Below are 19,466 nucleotides of genomic sequence, written 5' to 3'. Positions count from 1 at the left end.
AACGGAGCTGTACCGGGACCTGCACCGGGACCTGCACCCGGAGCCGCTCCAGGCCCGGCCGCCCCTCGCCTCCCGCAGCGCCTGCGCACGGGGGGCGGCGGTCGCGCTCCGCCGGGGAGCCCCGGGCCGCGCCGGTAACTTCCGTCTCTGTTCTCGGGTGCGCGTCTCTGCCCCGTTCCCGTCTCCCTCTTTCTCCTCCTCCTCGCGGCCTCTCCGCGTGTCCGGGGCTCCCGGTAAAGGATCGGGACGCGCTCTCCCTCCCCGCGGCCTGCGCCGGCCCGAGCCGCGGCGGCGTTTCCTGGGACCCGGTGCCGACGGGGCAGCGTCGTGTGCTGCTGCCGGGCCAGGCCGGGCCGCACTGGGAGGCACCGGCAGGGAGAGCGCCGGCGGTAGCGGCCTGTCCCATCCCGCTGAGCGCCCTGGGCCTGGCGGGGACCAGCCGGGAGCCGGTGTGGGGTCGGTGTTACCGGTGGTGCCCATCGCGGCGCGGTGGGACGCGGTCCCGCAGTGGAAGGGGCCGGGTAAGGCGGCCGCAGCGGGTGGTGGGACCCGGCACGTAAGAGCCGGAGTTCGGGGTGGGATGGCGGTTACCGTGCGTCTGGAGAGCCCCGTTACCGTTTGCTGTCCCCCGGGATGCTGCTGGGACACGCAACACGGGGATGTGTGCTCGGTGGCCGCTTGTCAGCTGTCGGCTCCCCTTGTCTCCTCCACTCAACGCTGTGCTTCTATGCTCCGTTCACCCCTTGCATCCTCTCAACCCAGGTCCTTTCCAGGACACAAAGGTGTCTGCACAGCTGTCAGCCTGCGGGCTGCTGGTCAAAGGTAACGTTGCTTGCACCGGTGGTGGCTCTTCATTGTGCTGTCTCACTGACACTCATGCTGCAGGTGTGTCAGGAGGGGTGTCTCGCTCTGGACCAGCAGCAAAGCTTGGATCACCGGTGGAGCAGCAATACTTTAATACTTTACATCCTGAACACTTTTCCTGGGAGCACAACAGGGCCCTTCTCTGCAAGGATTTCAGGGAGGGAGTCTCTCACACTGAGTCATGTTTGTGACTAACCCCATGGATCACTTGTGTCAGCCGGTTTCTGGCTGCGGCTGCAGGCTATGTTTGTCTGTAGGGAAGAGCTCTCTTGGCTCTGCTGATCCTTCCAAGGATCATGGAGTGTGTGCTGCTGCCTGGGTGTCAGAGAGAAGGTTATACCTGAGACAGCAGGACAATGAAAAGCTGGTCTGTGCTTCCTTTAGTGAATAGTGGGCTTGGTTTGTGGAGTAAGTGAGTCTCAAGCAGGGCATAACCCCCCTGCTGAGGTAGAAACAGGAGGGAGAATAAATGTCTTTTAGCTGGGGAGGCAAATGTGGTTTGAGCATTTCAGTCAAGTGTTGCTGAGCTCAGCTCTTCTTTCCTTTGGGCTGCAGAAGGAAGGCATTGGATGTAGGACGCATTGTGCCAGGACCAGATGGAGTTTGGCCCTGCTGCACTGCTCTGCTGTCACACCTGTGGCACGTGTACCCGGACGTTACCACTGGTGCAAGACTGGTGAGGGCAGACAGGCTGTGTGGCTTCCTGGGTAAGAGCTTTTGAAACCCAGCTCTGAGCTGTTATCTCAGTGATGTTTCTTTCTCATCCGTACATGCACCTCTGCATCCTTCTTCATACAAGGCCAGTTTTTATGTGAGAAGAGCAGCGGTGACAATAACTGATGACTTCCTCCAGCGCACCCCACCGAGGTGAAAGGTGGGGGAAATAAACCCAAACCAGTGTTAGGCAGGACGGGATATGAGTCCTTGCAGAGCTGCTCCGGAGCTCTGTAGCTGCCGGAGGAAACCTGCAGCTATTTGTGTTGTAAAGGGATGTGAGAAGTACCCTAGCAGGGGCTATATATATAAACTGCCTACTCCAAACAAAACTAAGGAATAGGAAACTTTATCAGAGAATTAGTGTGTGCTGGCTCTGTGCCTTGCGCTACAGTCGGCAGTCGTTTCCAGTTGCTGCTGCCGCAGCTCTCTACACCTTGTCAGCACGTTTCCTTTACCAGCCACTGTGCAGCGAGGAGCAGGCAGAGGGTGTGCAGAAGAGCAGAGGGCAGAGCGTGGGTTTGCTGCCTTGTCCTGATCTCACACCTGCAGGAAGAGCTGTGTTTCCAGTCTGTTAAAGTGTGTTTGATTGCTCTGACTTCTCTTTCTCTCCCATAAAGATGCTTTCTCTAAGGTTAGTCCTCACAACTCAGTGTGCTCGTACTGTGGTCAACAGAAGGATGATTTTGTTGCTGTTGTTCAGTGTTTGATGGTCCCAGACCTCAGGTCATGTCCCTTGTAATTAGATGTGGTCTGTGGTTGCCTGGCTCTCAAGATCCCAGTTTTCCAAAGCTTTAAGTTTTGAATGTAAGGTCTGTTGCTGTTTTCCAGAACTGGTGTTCCCATCTGCTTAAGGAAGAGTATGGAATATAATGTGCTTTGTCTTGGCTGCATTGAAGAGAGATCCTGCTCTCTGCTCTGGAAGCAGCTGCTGTGAAAGTCTCATTGTTGCGGATGTGTGGGTCTTTGCATGGTGAATAGGAAAGCTTATCAGATTGTGTGTCACTGCCTCCCTTCCACCAAGGAGTAAGATTCACAGACCTGACAGTCTGAGAGAAAAATCAGTGTTTCAGAACCGAGGTGAAACGTTGTTGTAGGTGTCCCTGCCTGTTGCAGTGGGGTTGGAAGTGGATGATCTGTGAGGTCCCTTCCAACCCAAACCATTCTATGACTGTACAGAGATACCTGGTTTCACTGGGGGAAACTCTTCCGGTCTGCAGTAGGATACATTGCCTTGTTTTCATCACAACCTAATAATTTAGGACGGCAGAATCATGTTCTCTTGGCTGTGGAAACTTGTCTTGATGGGAAGGAATGTCGTTTTAGGAGGGAATTCAGGGGAACGCTTCCGCTGACAGGTACAGGTCTGCATTTCAGCTGCAAGCAGGTTGGATTTGGTCATTGGATCATACTTCTGCTAATAGAAAAGTACATTTGACTTGGCATTTTCATTGTGGTTACTGCAGAGAGGAGGTGTGTTGTGGTCTCCTTGGGCTTGAGAGGTGTATAATATTGTTAGATGAGAGGCTGTCTTTTGTGGCAGATGCTAAACATGTCTGTGTCAGGAGCGTAGGATGGGCTGCTTCAGCACTACTGTGTCATTGTTGTTCTGTGACTCCCCGCTCAGGACAAAATACCTTCTTTCCATTTTTGGAGCATAGACAAATTCCTTTCTCGTGTCCTCACTAACAAGGAGACACCCCTGGAGCCAGTGGAACTTGTGCTTTTAGATCTGGAGATCTCAAAACCAGATTTCCTGTAAAGCAGGATGACTTCGTTGAGTGTCTGAAAGAGAGTGTTAAGGTGATACACTTGAGTTCGGGATAACTTCTTAAATCACTTTGCCATGTAGACTGTCAATCTTTAAAGTCTCTTATTTGAGGAGGGCAAAGGCTAATCAGGGTAGTGCACAGAAGAGCAGAGCACTGCAGACCTTCCAGCGTGTTTAAGGGATAAATATTTGTTTAGTGGGAAGCTGGGGAAGAACCGAAGAGAGCAGTGCTAGAGAATGAGGACTCCAGTTCTTGTGTTGAGCAGTGTCAGTAGGATGAAGCAGGAGAATGGTCTCGTGGGCTGCGAGGGCTGGAGCAATTGAAAAGCCACGCTGCAGAGTCAGGCTGTATTGTGTACGCAGAGAAACCTGGCTGAGATGTAAATAAAAGATGCTGGGTGAGTATCAGCCCGATTGCTAAAGCAGATGACTGACAAGAGAGTAGGTGGCTCTGGCATGTGAGGCTTTGGAGTTTGTTTTATGGTTTAGAGAAAGCATTTGGCAACTCTACTCGTAAAATGCCTTGAAATGAACTGGCCATGGAAGTTGCATCCTCTTGCCCTCCAGGGAGAGGGGCTCTTCTGCCCACTGCTCCTACCGCAGCTGTGAGACAAGCAAGGTTAATGGGTTTAAATTGAGGCTTCCCACTCACTGATGTATGTCATGATTAAAGTTGGGGGTTTAAATAATTCATTTAAGCTTTGGTTTGCATTTGGTACTTTCTTAAAAGAGAGGTTTGTTCCAATAGGTTAGGCTGGTCTGTTACTGCTTCTTGCAGTATGCAGATTTTGTTGTGATTAGACTCTAATCATGCACTGGGTACGTACAAGAAAGCATGCAATGTGCTTGCTGGAGAGTGTGGTGTTAAAACTGACTTATTATAATAGCCTAGTGTTATCTGTATTTAGCAAAGTGAACTGGTTGGTTTTGGTCACTGTGTCCTTCCAGATCTTAGAATGAACATAACTCATTCTCCCTTGTCTTGTTTTTAGTCAGAGATAGGAAGAGAGAAACACCCCCCTTTGGTTTATGCTGCCTCCCCCAGCTTTGAACTGAACTAATGTAAGAAGTGAATTGAAGAAACTAATCTTTCTGCCTTTTAAAGAAGGATTTGCTTGGTACTTGAGTGGAGTCCCATTCTGTGGACTTAGTGACTTACTTGAGTTTAGGAGCTATGCTCTTTAAACGTTCTCCAGCAACCATGTGCTGCTTGGGTAGGGTGTTCGTTTGTTTAAATGATTGTCTTAGGCTTTATTGTAAATTGCCATTAGCTTAGAAAATAAATGGAATGAGTGAAACTTTGGAAAATGTGTGTAAGATCCATTTAGAGGAAAATGTTTGGAATTTAAATAGTCTATCTGGGGCCATTATGAAATGAGGGCAAAGAGACAGGCTTCTGTAGCAGCTCCGTGGTGTATCTCGGTATACCTGCTGCAGTGTGCCAGCCCCCAAAGGACTCCACATGCTGTGTCAGTGAATTTCCCTGGCAGATTTGACACAGTCATGCTGTCAGACACACGTATGTAGTGGCTTCTTGCGCACCCACGAGCAGGAACCCACATGCAAATGTTTGTGGGGACATGAAGTTGCACTGGAACAGTCCTTTGAGACTCGCTCGGAGGGTGCTTGCCATGACACGCACGCACTCATGCACATCCAAAGTGCTGTGGCCAGCTCTCCTCGCCAGCGTGCTTTGGCTTGCATGAGTGCTGCCACCAGGGCAGGGCACCTCACCTGCTGCATGCTCCAGGTGTAGAAGGAAAAGCTGTCACCTGGTCTTCAAATACCAGCTCTGTGGTCCTGGTGGTCTGACTGATGGCTTCCCACCTGCTGCTGTTGGCTGTAGGAGAGGAATAATATCCTGGGTTCTGTGAAGGAGCCAGGAAAGTTTAAAAGATGGTTTTGTGTTAACAGCTGCTGAGGTGGGGGTGATTCTTGGGCATTTGCAGGTCTGGGAAGGAAGCTCTGGAGATACAATTTAAGGTTGATATAGTATGCAGAGAGGTTGCCCTGCTAGACCTTCAAGGAAGGTGTCAGACACCCTTAGTGAAGGAAGAGGGAACATCTGTTGTGATGAGTGTTAAAATGTAAAATACTGGGAAGTATAGATCATGGAATGGTTTGGGTTGGAAGGGACCTTAAAGCTCATCCAGTTCCAACCCCTGCCACGGGCAGGGACACCTTCCACTAGAGCAGGGTGCTCCAAGCCCCATCCAGCCTGGCCAGGAGTGGGGCAGCCACAGCCTCTCTGGGCACCCTGTGCCAGTGTCTCACCACTCATATAATATAATGTAGTTTCTGTTCATATAATGTAGCTTCTATTATCTGTGTGTGTGTCTGAGAAGAGGGGACTTGACTTTCTGGGCTATATGGGACTGAAGGAAAAGGTTTTCTTGGTCTGCAGAAAGCTCCTAAGTTGCTGTTTGTTTTTCTGGATATAGGAGTGGAGAAAGCAGAAGCCTTTGCCTGAAGACAGCATGACTCTCCTCCCTGTCTGTCACCTGTGCTTTAGGGGCATTTTCTGTCATGCTGCTTTTAAGAAGCAGGCTCTGGGGGCGAAGGCTGAAATGAAAACAAGAAACTGAAGACTTCATTCTCCCTTGTATCATCTCCAGCTGCTGCTCCCTGATACTTGCTCTGGGTGGTGCCTTCAGCAGTGTCCCAGAATTGTCAGACCATCCCCACCCTTCTCCCTCGATACAGGGATCAAAATAAGAAATGCAACCACCTATTGGCTTAGCCCCATGGCCCGCTCCCACAAGCTCATCCACGTGCTCCCATTTCCAGCACTGATCTTGGGTTCACAATGGTTTCTAAGAGGTCAGGTGATGGGAGCTCTGTGACAGTGAAGTGTTTGCTTGCCTCATACAGGCCCTGCTGAGCATTGGCCTTTGCAGAACCACTGGTTCCTGGTTTGTCCATGGGTCGTGTGTGGTGGCTTCCTTCTCCTCTTCATGGTAGGGTTGCACTGGAGGTAGGAATGGAGTTGGGTCCTTACAACACGTTGTGACAAACTGACAAGCTGATGGTTACCTTTTGCTTTTCTCTATTAGAGTCTCTGTGCTCAATCCATTCTCAGCTACGTTATTTTGGGTGATAGAAAAGCAGTTGCCTGTTAGCACCTCTGGTCAGTTTGTGCCTTGTTAGAGCTCTTTCTGGATGGATAAGGGTAGAGCCTCCTGGGTTTGGAGATGACCTGTGAGGGGAGTGATGGCTCTGGTTTCCCATCTGGTGGGTGTGCCGTGAGTGCAGCCATTTCACTGGCTGGTGTTTGAGCAGTGGACTCTGCCTGCCTCCGGCCTGTTTTCCAGCTGAGTGTTTGTGGTGATGTCAGGCACTGTGAGAAGGGAACATGACTTGGCAGGACAAAGTCTGCAGAAAGTTCAGCTCCACGTTTGGCCAACAGCCTTGGAGGGAATGAGATCTACACACACATACTCTGCTACACAGCCTGTCACACACCCTCTCACATGCTCCCTTCCTGTCCCACAGATCCTCTTTCTGTCATTTTCAGACCGTTAACTCTTCCCTCCTCACTGCCACCCTATGAGCTTATTAAAAAAGGCAAAGGAAAAAAGCTCTCTTTATTTTGCTGTTCTTGTACCTTGTGTTTGGTTGCAGTGACCCCCGAAGCAGAAATAGACCATACAGGGCAGGATCCAGAAGAGTAAAGGCAAAATCAGGGCAAGTTTGCTTTGCAACAGAACTCTTAATAGCTCTTTATTCTGACCTGCACTCCTGTGCCAGTCTTCACTGTGTTTCTTGGCAGCTCTTCTCATCTCTCTCCTTGCTCTGCTGCAGTCTTCTGGCTGATCTAGGCTTGGGTATGTGCATCTGCTGCAGAGTGGGAACTTCTAAGAGCAGGGTTAGCATAACCTGCCAAAATATGTCCCTGGTAATGGCTGAGTGGGAAACAGACTAATGGTCAAGCTTACTTTGAAGCAGTTTAAACCTCTGTTCCAGTATCTCTCCAATGTGTTCTTTATATGGGTATTTCTGTAGTAGTCACTTCTTACTGACCTCTGTGCTACATCTAGGGATGATATTTCTGTGAATGGGAATTGGTACTTTTCCTCTACTGCCCTTAAGGGAATCTTAATGAATTTCCTGCCTGTTTTGCAATCCAGTACTGTATTTCTGTTTTGCCTGTGAGCAGTAGTATTTGATTTGTTTTGATTGATGCTTTTGGGTGGGATGGTGCTTGGATACAAAGTGCTCTGTAGATACATTATGGAAAGGCTGTTTCCCAGAAACAATCCTGTATCAGTTATGATCAGTTCTGGTGATGTGCAGCACATGCTGATGAAAGTATTCCTGGGGTGGGAGGAAAGGAGGAAGTCACAAGAATGAACATCTGTGTTGTAAGCAGCCCTCCCTCTTATTCTGTTCTTTCCTCTTTTGCCTCTATTCTTCACATTCTTCTATTTCATAGCTGCTAGAGGATGGAGAAGACCAGTTTGACAGAGAAGGTGGCCTGCACAAGGGCTAGCAGTTGAGGGCTTTTAAGTTCTCTTTTTGGCTTTTCTGTGATACATTTCACAGCTTTACACAGCCTTTGTCATCTTCTTGGTAAAATATTGCAGCTGCTTCGTACTGCTTTTATCTGGTTTAGTAGTAGTTAGTTCTGACAGTGGCTTGGGCAGTGTTCCTGCTCAGAGGAGTCACCAGCAGTGCAGGGTGCTGATGCTGAAGAGGCAACCTGGGGAGGTGAGGATGGTGCCAGCTGCTAAAGGCATTTGGCTACAACAGGCATGGGTCATTCATAAGATGTTATTCCTTTACTGCATAGTTCAGTGGAGATAAAATGATTTGTAAGGAAATAGTCAGGTAAACAGGATGTGTGGATTATTTATCAGTATCATTTTCCATGTGCTGGAAAAGGCCTGCAGGACTCTTTTCTAGCATAATCTGATTGCTTCCCTTACTGCTGCAGGGAAGGTTTTACCCATTTTTCCCTGGCATCTCCACTATTTTGGATATTCTCTTTTTTTGTCTTTTTACTGATTTTCCTTTTAAGTTCCGATCTCTTGCTTCAGTCGTTTGGAGATGGCATTGAGATGACACCTCAAATCCACCATGAGTCAGATGAGTGTTCCCTGAAGCCGGGCTGTAAGGTCTGTGGGACTGAGGGTCATACAGGAGGAATGTGGGATCTAAGGTAGAGTTTTCTTTCGTTCTGTAATGTGTCATCCCAGTGGAAGTACACAATGATTGAAGGAAGAGGCTTCTCTAACTCTTCTCTTTTTTTCTCCCCACTTCTGTGCAGGCCTCATTTGAAAACCCCAGCTTTTTGAGCCTAGCTGGTTATTGCCTCTGATCAGGTACCTCATCAGGTACAGGATGACACTGTCCTTCATGTCCCTCACACCCTGTTCTCTGGGAAGACTAAGGAAGCTGTGGGTCTTAAATCTTTTGCTTCAGAGAAGCAGAGTTGTGTTTTGGAGAACTGTGTGTAATTGTAGAACAAGGCTGTAATTGTAGAACAAGGCTGTAATTGTAGAACAAGGCTGAGTAAAGCTAGAGAAGGAGTCCAGAAAGAAGCAGAGTCTGTGGGCATGTTTTTCATGCTGCCATGCAGTGGTATTTATAAGGAAGCTAAGGTGCTGGGGTCAGGTCTCACTTTCAGCCTTCAAGTAGGATGTGATGAGCTGTCACTGCATGTAGGCTGTGTACGAGCCAGGCAACAGCAGGAATAGCTCAACAGCTTCAAATATGTCAACTTTAATCTGCCAAAGCAGGGTCTTGCTGGTCAGTAGGTTATTCTGTAGTCAGAAGCTTTGTAGGTTGCTTGAACACTTCCCATTTGATTTTGTTCTTTGTATGTATGTGTGGTTAGAAGTGTGCAAGAATGATACCATTAGCCAATACAAGGGCCCTACGAAGAAAAACAGACATGCCAACCAAAACTGCCTTTGCATAGATACATTTAGATGTGCAAGGGAAGAAAAGGACATACTGGTAGGACAGCTCCATTTGCTTGGGGAAGTGGTGAGTGGTACTGGCAAAAGAATGCAGCTGCTGTTTTAAAGTGAGTTTCCATAGGGGCAGTTGTCTATTACAGCTGATGCTGATAAACGTACTCTGTAGAGAAGGCTCCAGGCTGGATCTCCTCCCTTCCCCTTCTTCCCAAGCAGTGCCAGAGAGCTGCCCTTTGCTCCTCTGCTAGCAGGAGGGGGCAGTTGCTCTACTTTGCGCATTTCATCTTCCTGGGAGGGGCACAGATGGGACTTTTCCTGTTGGAAGGCCCTGTCAAAGCCTCTGTTGTGCTTCCTGCCATCCGAAGGTCAGTGCTGATAGCAGTGTCAAGCTGTTGATGAGCTGGATTCACAGCCAGACACGGGACTGTTGCAGTTCAGCTTCAGATGGCAAGTTCTGCTCAGGTTGAACTCAGCTCGTGCTGCAGAAGTTGGTGTTGCTCCAGAGTGGCTGTGCTCTGTGTGCTCCCCATGTTGGGACACTGGCTTCACAGCTCATCGGGCCAGGCAGAGCCGAGAAAGGATGACTTGTCAATTTACAAGATGGTTTGGAGGGGAGGGGAAGGTGGAAGGATGCTGCTGCTGTAACATCTTTGCTGCTATGAGCTAGTATGTACTTTTTTTGCCATTCCTGAGGTGGATCTAGATTAGCCAGAAGATTCAAAGCTGAGGTGATGATAGCCTAGAATGAGTAGAAGAGACTGGAGCTTTGTTACCCAGAATTGGCTCACGCTGTTCAAGGGAACTTGTGTCAGCAGCGAGGTAGCCACATCACTCTGATATCACTTGTTATTCATTTCCAGCTCATTAACCATGGAAAAGTCTATCTTCTCTTACCATCATCTCCTGTCTCTCCCCCTCTGCTTCTTCCTTTCTCCATTTGCCAGAGGGACCAATAATTCCCTGCAAACAGGAAGAGAGGCAGAGCAGCCCTGTGTGCCGTGTGAACGAACTGCAGTAACCTCATCTCCTTTCAGCCGCAGGACCAAGGGCATCTGGCAGTTGGGAGGGAGGGAGGGAGGAAACAGCAAAGCACAGCCCATTTCAGGCTCTTACCCGTCCTGATAGCAGCCACACGTGTCTCTTCTTTTCCTCTTGCTCCTTGTGCTGACGTGACACTCTTTGATCAGGCAGAAACCAAGAGGTGAAGACAAGGGCAAAGCCAAAACCTCAGCCTTTGACAGGCAAAGAATGAGAGGCAGGTGAGAGGGGAGGGAGCATCTCCTGCTGGTTGAGGCACGTGAACAGGAGAGCTGACTTCTTGCAGAACAGTTGGCGTTGGGGTGTGGAGCTCCTCTGCAGAGCTTGTAGGTTCTTGGGTGGCACCAGAGTCAATGCATTCTGTCTTCACCTGATGTACAATTTGGGAAGCCCTGTTCCCAAAGCAGTGGGATTCACAGGCTGTGTAGGAAAGAAACCTTGTGCTCTGAAGATCACAGACAAGGAATGAGTTTGGTTGGTTGTTTCGTTTGTATATGGAGCAAATAAAAAGTACTTTGGGCTGATTTTTGCCCTGAATTATTACACTTTTTGGTAGTGCACTTGTGCCTTATGATCCTAATTCACTTCACTAACCAGTTTGTTCAATGGAGATAGTCTTGTCTCTTTGTTTCACTCCTATATTCCTTCTTTCCTGAGGTAGGGTGGAACTGGCTTGAATTTCCTTTGCTGGCATTGTTTATAATAACATATTCTGTGGGTCAGGAGCATCTAAGTCATATTGGGTTTAGAAATGTCTACAGACCTCTTTGCATCTTGGTTGTAACATGAGGTCTAATTTTAGAACCAAAATTACAGAGACTGCCCTTCAGTCTCCCAGAGCTCACCTTCAGGGTGTTTTTCTCTCTAGCCTGACTTTCCCTTCCTTGGTTTCCTTCTATGCATTTTAGGCATAGCATCTTTCAGAATGACACCTTTCATCCTGCTGTACACCATCATTACATCTTCCTGCTTCTCTTCCCAGGACTCTTTCAACCAAGTGACACACTTGTTTATATGAATCTGTTCAGTTGTTAGTCACTTTTGCTGCTGTTCTCTGAACCCTGCCGTGGCAGCCATACCTGTACAATGTGTTGTTGGGACCACACTAAAGTCAAAGGAAGTCTTCCCGGTGAGAGCTGGGTGCTGCAGTGAGAATTGAGTCACACTCAGGGATGCACCAGTTCAAAGGAAGAGAGAAATGTGTGGGCAAAAGCTATGCCAGAAGTCAGCAAAGTCAAATGTTTTGGCTTTGTCCTTGTCTTCACCTCTTGGTTTCAGTCTCATCAAAGAGTGTCATGTCAGCAAAGGAGTGAGGGCCTAGGTACTGAGCTTGTCTCAAACTGCTTTATGTTCCATAGTGTGACTTAGAGCCAGGAACCTGAGCTTGCCTGAGCACCATTTTCTTTGGACCATGGGAAGCCTTGAGTGTAAATGAAGCAAATAACAAGGATGTTGGCTCTCATACTGCGTAGATAGGATTGACCCCCTTGTTTGAAGCTGACCACTTGGGGTAATAAGGGTAGGAGGTCTCCATGGTTGGATCAGGATCTGCTGAGAAAACTCAGAAGTAAAAAGGAAGCTTATAGAAGGTGGAAGCAAGGGCAGGCGGCCTGGGAGGAATACAGGGACATTGTCCAGGAAGCTAGGGATGGGACCAGGAAAGGTAAGACCCAGTTAGAACTGAGTCTGGCCAGGAGTGTGAAAGATACCAGGAAGGACTTCTATGGGTATGTAACAAACAAACGAGACTAGGGACAATGTGACCCTCTCTGGAAGCTATCAGGAGAACTGGCTACCCTGGATTTGGAGAAGGCTGAGGTTCTGAATGACTTCTTTGCCTAAGTCTGCACTGGCAAAGGCTCTGACTGCACCACCAGAGTCTTGGAAGGCAGATGTGGGGCTGTGAGAATAAAGACCTTAGGCCTACTGTAGGAGATGATCAGGTTCAAGATCATCTTAAGAACCTGAGCGTGCACAGATCCATGGGACCTGGTGAAATCCATCAACGGGTTGTGAAGGAACTTCAAATGAAGTTGCTAAGCCACTGTCCATCATATTTGAAAAATCATGGCAGTCAGGTGAAATTCCCAATGACTGGAAAAAGGGAAATATAACCCCCATTTTCAAAAAGGGGAAAGTGGATGACCCGGGGAATTACAGACCAGTCTGTCTCACCTCTGTGCCTGGCAAAATCTGGGAGCAGGTTCTGGAAGGCATGCTAGGGCACATGAAAAACAGCAAGGTGCTTGGTGACAGCCAGCATGGCTGCTCTGGTGTCCTCAACAGAAGAAGGAAAGGGAACTGTCAGAACAAGTCCAGAGGAGGCCATGAGGATGATCAGGGCCTGGAGCACCTCCTGTATGAAGACAGGCTGAGAAAGTTGGGGCTGTTCAGCCTGGAGAAGAGAAGGCTGTGTGGAGACCTCATAGCAGCCTTCCAGTATCTGAAGGGGGCCTACAAGGATGTAGCAATAGGACAAGGTATAATGGGTTCAAACTTAAACAGGGGAAGTTCAGGTTAGATATAAGGAAGAAATTCTTTACTGTGAGGGTGGTGAGGTCCTGGCACAGGCTGCCCAAAGAAGCAGTAAATGCTTCATCCCTGGCAGCGTTCAAGGCCAGGCTGGACAGAGCCTTGGGTGACATGATATAGGGTGAGGCATCCCTGTCCATGTCAGGGGGTTGGAACTGGATGAGCCTAAGGTCCTTTCCAACCCTAACTGTTCTTTCATTCTATGATTATATTTAACCACATGCCTTGTATTTTGTATTAATAAATCATAAAAATGTCTGGTTGGTGTTGTTTCACCTTAATTCAGTACGAGGGTATCATGAACTTGGTTGCTGGTCCCAAGGGGAAGGAGGTCATCCTAAATGACTCCTTTGGGGTTGTGACAGTCAGCAGCAGGAGTAAAAGCCAAAGTAAGCAGGGCTGGGCCTCTGAAACTCAGAGCTAAGGAGGCAGAGATGGCAATAAGACCCTTAATTTTGAGGGCACGAGACCAGAATGCAGCTGACCATCCCTAAGGAGCAGCCTGTGCAGTTCTAGTAGGACTCTTTTGCATAGTTGGCAGAGGTGGCAAGAACTTGCAAGGCTCACAGGCCAGGTCTGCATTCTTGGACAGCTGCTCATGGTCAGCTGAAGCTTGGCTCCCCAGCAAATGAAAGCAAGCAGGAGGCTAGAGCTTTTTTTATCAGCTTGGGACTGAGGGTGGTTTGCAGACTCCTTCCAGTTTGCGGTTGTCTTTATGCTTCTGAGAGATCAAAATGGATAATGTGGTTTCAAACTGTGTCCTTGCAGTTCTCTGTAGAGAGGGATTTACAGCGGGGGCACAGAACTTGTCTATGTTCCTGAGTGTAGCAGAACTGTTCTTTCTGTTCATTGGAATGGAATGTAGATGCTGTTCAAAAATACCGTTCAAAATCCTCCTTTAGGCTCCCCTGTTGCAGTGCTCTGCACATCTTGTGTTTGCCTGCCTTGTTCCTCCCATTGACAGCCTGAAGTTTTTTCCTCATGAGTTTTGACAGTTTTCACATGAAGCACTACTTGATTTTCAAAGGGACAGATCAGCGTGGGATTCTTCTTCTGCTTGAAGGGTACAAGTGACTCTTTCAGCTTTTTCCTAACTGAGGTCTGTTCCATGTGTACTTCTGCCTTGGAACTAGGTGATCTTAAGGTCATTTCCAACCCTAAGTATTCTATGATTCTATGCTTCCACACCTATGAGCTCCTCCAGCTTTTCTTGAGAAATGGGATGGTGCAGAGGGAAGGAAGAGGAATGAGCCAACATGAGCTGGGAATCGCTTTGTTTCTCTGAGGCAGCTACAAGGTAGTACAAGTTCTTTGAGGATGTTTGTGAAAATAACTTTGTTGCACCAGAGACAATGTAGGAAGAACATTGGGTCACAAAATATATGTTACTCCTTATGAAAGGATTGGCACAGTGGTGTTTCCTAAAGGGGCTTAGTTCTGTGGTAGTGCTGTAGGGCTCCAGCATTAGGAGGATCTTGTCCCTTTGGATCTGCAGCCAGCTTTTGATGCCTGAGGTAGCGTCACCACTATGTGAGTTGTTCACTTTGATTTCAGCAGAGAACCCTTATGCACTGTTGAACACTCAGCTTTCAGAGGTAGATTCAGATTGCTGGCACTGGGTATTGCGTGTCACAACACAAATTATATCCCTGCTTTAGGTATCTGAGATAGCCTTTCCTATCAGATGCATTTGCTCATCAACAGCCTGTTAGGCCCACGCACAAAGGCACAGTCCTGTTGACACACAGCTGTGTGATGTGTAAGCACAGTCATGTTGACATACGTATATGAATGTGAGGTCTCTTCTGCTGGTGCTGACGGGCTGCTGAGTGCACCTCTGTGATTCATTACAGGACTTGAACCATAATTGTGTATTTTCCCTTGGCAGAAAGCTGTAGGTTTTTGTAATTCCCAGGACCAGTACTCTGATCAGTAAATCCTGTCTTGAAAGACCCCAGAGACTTGTCCAGGTTTCCAAAAGGCTACTGTTTCCTCTGAACATCCAGTATTTGAAGGTAAAGGGCTTGTTGTGCTATTACTACACAGCAGGGTTTCTTTGGAGATGTGCTTACATCTGGTCTAGGGCTCGATCCTTAAACTTCTCACAGAAAGCACCAAAAAAGGAACCAGGAAGAAGACACACTCGTTGAGCAGAAGTGTCACAGCAGTTTGGCTCATATGGTTTCTTTGTGCTGTCCTGTGCCACCTCCTTTACGTGTCCTCAGTGAATTCGGGACAGAAATCAGGCATATTCTGCAGCTTTGTGCCTGTTGATGACTGTTTCTGGCAGTTAACATGAAGTGCAGGAGCCAGGGCTGCCACCTCTGGTCTCTGTTAACAGCACTTTCTGTTGCAAGAGCGCTGATCTTGAGACTGTTGGTATCTCAGTTGTTCCATTGTCTCAGGAAAAGAGAAGGAGAGGGAAGAAATGGAGTAAGGCAAAGCTGGTGGTGACACATTGAAAAGCATTTAGTGTCTTATTTGAGACATGGGTGGCAAGGGCTGGCAGAAATTACTTTCCTTAGCCTTTCATCTCTATGTGCTTCCTCACATAGAGGAGTATGTCTGGTCATCAGGTTCCTCTGTTCTAGACGCTGCGTTGGAGAAAAGCAATTGCTTCATCTTCTGTCACTTGGCCAGCCCTGGTTTCTAAAACTGACAGAGTTGAGACAGTCAGTGGGAGGCAGCACAGCAGATTATGTGAAGAAGACAGTGTTCCCTCTTGCAAGTTATGCCTTGCATCACCTCTCTGCATTTTTAGTTGAAGTGGCAGTGCAAACTGGGAGATGTGAACCTCTAGTAACATGGGGTTTAGTGCAAAACTCAACAAGATTTTTAGCCATTTGAAAACAGCCCTCCTGTATTTCTGTGAAACCTAATTCCCTGGCCTAGTCATAGGGCCTCTCACTTGTGTACCTGTGGGGGAAACACTAGTTTAGATTTCTTTATCCCCTTTAGGGGGGCTACAAGGATGATGGGGAGGGGCTCTTCATTAGGGACTGTAGTGATAGGACAAGGGAGAATGAGTTTAAACTTAAACAGGGGAGTTCAGGTTAGATATAAGGAAGAAGTTCTTTACTGTGAGGGTGCTGAGGCACTGGAATGTGTTGCCCAAAGAAGTTGTGAATGCTCCATCCCTGGCAGTGTTCAAGGCCAGGCTGGGCAGAGCCTTGGGTGCCATAGTTTAGTGTGAGGTGTCCCTGTCCATGGCAGGGGGGTTGGAACTGGATGATCTTGAAGTCCTTTCCAACCTAAACCATTCTATGATTCTACCTAGCACCAGAGTGCTGCTGTTTGTAGTTAGGCGGGTTTCCCATAGCCTGCAACTGTTACTGCATCTACAAAACTAAACCATGGTGTGTCTTGGGAGCAAAAAAAGATGAGGAGCCTCTCCTGTCTTTTTGAGGAGGCTGGTGCATGAAGTAGGAACGTGTGGGTTGGCATTAAGCATGAAGAGGGTAGCTTACCCTTCGTCATGCCCTGGGTGTGCACATGGATTTATATTCCACTCCCGGCTGGTAGCAGATGTTGTCAGAAAGTCTGCAGTCGCTTGGAAACTCCCCTTCAGGCTCCACATGTCCTGCTGACAGCAAGTTTTGCTCTTGCAATTTCAGTCATGGTTGTGCATGACATGGTTTTGAAATCCCAGCAGGCTGGATACTCCTCTTTTGCTTTTTGGAATACTAGCAGTTGTGGCTGGGATGCAGCAAGACTGGGTCACTGAACTGGAGGCAATGGGGCCTTAGAGCTATCACTCAGAACTTCAGAGGGGGGATCAAACTCTTCCTTTGGAAAAAGACTGTGGCACTGCTGTTGGTGATTCATTGTGCACGATAGTTAATGTTTGAGTGACTCTTTTGCATGGTTTAATGGAATGTGAAGGTGCATCGAGGCACTATACGTAACTTTGTTGTTTCATGCCCAAACATGTCCAGAGACATCTGATATTGGCATCAGTGAATTTGCATGGACTAGGAATACAAGTTTGGTTTGGGTTTCTTTCAGTGAGGTTCCTATCTCCATCTGATGCTCAGTGCCTCTCCACAAGGTTTTCAGTTGCTGTAGTCCAGCAATTCAGTGGCTGCCTGCATCAGAAGGGAGGGATCTCTGAATTCCTTTTACACTCTGAGGCTGTGTTTACAAAGCTCACGAAGATTAATGTGCCCTGTGGTTTTTAACACCTTATTACCTGCCGCTGTGTAATGGGAGATGGCAGGAGCTCAGCAGGCTTGACAGCATGACTGCTCTTGTGCTTGATGACCCTTTCAGAGTCCAGGGAGGGGGTGGTTTGTGGAAGTATTACTTTCGTCTTTGCCTTTGGTGTTCTAAGAAGAGTTATGCAGTCTGGTCCAAAAATCCAGGAGGGAAAAAGGGACTTTGGGACCTCTGCCTCTTCCCATTCAGCACTGCAGTGTGTGGGGCATGATCCTGCTTCCCTGATGCTTTTGTAGCTGGGGTGCTGCCCAGCTTTCTGTCATCTCGTGTCTTTCAGAGAATGGCAGGCTTCCAGTCCTCAACTCAATCACTCAAGTTAAACTGGTACAGGCCTTTAACATAGTTGCTTTTTAAATCAGTTAATCCCTTTAGCTTGCATTGGTAAATCGCTGAGTTAAGATTAACTGATCAGATGCATGTTCAATCAGATTAGGGCTGTTTACATCAGCAGTTTGCACCAGTTTCACTGAGTCTGTGCAGTCAAACCAGTGAGGCCTTTTCCTGTGCAGGTGGGGCTTTTTGGAAGAAGTGATTGAATTCACTTTCCTGGTTCAGGTTCTGCAGTGGAGTTAGTGCTGTATAATAAAGCTGCTTTTCAGTATGGTGTCCAGGTTCCAGAAAAGGATATCTTTAGAAAGGGGGTGGTGAATCTCTTTCCTGAGGGTGGCATTATTTCCTGTAGGTATGATGCTGGCTTTCAATTTCTTTCTGTAGGTGAAGGAAGGATTTGTCATCCTCATCTTTGATACATCATTAATCTTTGGCACCACCTTTGGATAATGATATTAATAGGGAAATTTGATGTTTTGTGGTATTTGCTAAATAACTGTAGCAAAATTGTCTTTTACAATGTTCTATTGTGTGCTACAGGGCATGCCATAAAATCCAGGGCAGCAATCAGCTATTTGGTACTGGAAGCTTTAACAAAGGCAACCAGTTGTAAAGTCTGGAATTTCCTTCTTACACACCTGGGGAGGTCAGAGCCAAAGTCCTCTCATGGTATTAGCAGTAATGAAGACCTCTTCTGCTTGGATAAATGTTTTGGCAACAGACAGATAGTTTTGCTCCTGGCTGTGCTAATCTTGTACCTTTAACACAGTTTGTTAAAATATTGTGTTTCAAGAGCATAAACATTGATAAAACAAAGCCAGTTGTCCCTTTGACTAAATAAGGAAACAAACTCTTGAAGCTCGTTTGTTATGCAGCATGTAACGGATCTGGGGAGTTAATAGCCTCAGTAGTTGAACTCTGCCTCTTTTGTATTTGTGTTTTTTCCACAGGTACTTCCTTTCTGACTTTCAGTGGCAGAGAGAAACTAAAGACCTTGAAGAAAGACGCCTGCGGCCCCTTGCCTGGCAGTAACAATGCTGCAGCGATGAGATTATAGCGAGCCCTTCCTGTGTGGCTTCCATGGGTCCCACTCAGCTCAGCACACAGGATCATGGGAAGAGGGTGGCAAGTGTATTTGAGATGGAGGAGGAAGAGCTTTCATTCTTACCTGGCTCAGAAACCCCCCCTGAGCAAGCAGGTATGGAAAAATTCTTACCAATCCATGCAAGCTGAAGGCTATCCATTCTTTCAGCTGGAAAAATTGATACTTGGCAAAATTTAATGTGAATTCTGCTCTGCTTGAGGCACTCAGAGAGAATGTCTAAGAATAGAATCAGTTCTTGATAGCTGAAGATCATTGGGTTTACCCAGGTGATAGATGTGTTGAGTATTTTGCTTACTTGACCTTCCAGAGGCTAGGTCCATGACAGGAAACTGAATTTCTTTTTGATAGCCTTATCAAAACCTGGTGAACAATAAAGCTTTATTACAGGTGACAATACAAGTTAGTGATGCAAAGAAATAATAGGTTCTTGCAGATTCATATAATGGGAAGACAATAGAAATTTCCTCTACATATTTCTGAGCTTAACTGAGGTCAAAAGCATATCAGGAAACAATACTGAGATTTTGCAGTTACAATTGCTGCTGACACACACAATCCTACACTGTTAAACTGTAAGGAGATGTAGTATTACACCTCTGATGGGTAACAGGAAAAACAAGAAAGCACAAGTGAGGTGTCCAACGTATAGAATCATAGAGTAGTTAAGGTTGGAAAGGACCTTAACATCATCCAGTTCCAACCCCCCTGCCATGGGCAGGGACACCTCACACTAAACCATGGCACCCAAGGCTCTGTCCAGCCTGACCTTGAACACTGCTAGGAATGGAACATTCACAGCTTCCTTAGACAACCCATTCCAGTGCATCACCACCCTCACAGTAAAGAATTTCTTCCTTATATCCAATCTAAACTTCCCCTGTTTAAGTTTGAACTCATTACCCCTTATCCTGTCACTACAGTCCCTAATGAATAGTCCCTCCCCAGCATCCCTATAGGCCCACTTCAGATACTGGAAGGC

At 47.5% G+C, this 19,466-nt stretch overlaps 1 protein-coding gene across 3 annotated transcripts in view; it reads left to right on the top strand.

The window, feature by feature from the left end:
* Positions 1 to 19: 19 nt before the first annotated feature.
* The window catches only part of NR1H3 (nuclear receptor subfamily 1 group H member 3), a 30,399-nt gene continuing 10,952 nt past the window's right edge, over positions 20 to 19,466 (top strand). Inside the window, exons 1-2 of one of the 3 annotated variants that reach the window (XM_034062069.1) lie at positions 20 to 157; positions 18,333 to 18,580. In XM_034062069.1, the coding sequence (XP_033917960.1) occupies positions 18,463 to 18,580 (118 nt within the window). In that variant the 5' untranslated portion in view covers positions 20 to 157; positions 18,333 to 18,462. Of the gene's footprint in view, positions 158 to 1,457; positions 1,572 to 18,332; positions 18,581 to 19,466 lie in introns of those variants that run through there. The other 2 variants (XM_034062070.1, XM_034062071.1) reach the window with 2 other exon arrangements.

The sequence above is a fragment of the Melopsittacus undulatus genome, chromosome 4, assembly GCF_012275295.1.
Source record: "Melopsittacus undulatus isolate bMelUnd1 chromosome 4, bMelUnd1.mat.Z, whole genome shotgun sequence".
In the NCBI taxonomy this organism is placed as follows: Eukaryota; Metazoa; Chordata; class Aves; order Psittaciformes; family Psittaculidae; genus Melopsittacus; species Melopsittacus undulatus.
Note: the sequence above shows the minus strand (reverse complement) of the source record. Positions and strands in the feature narration are given on the sequence as shown.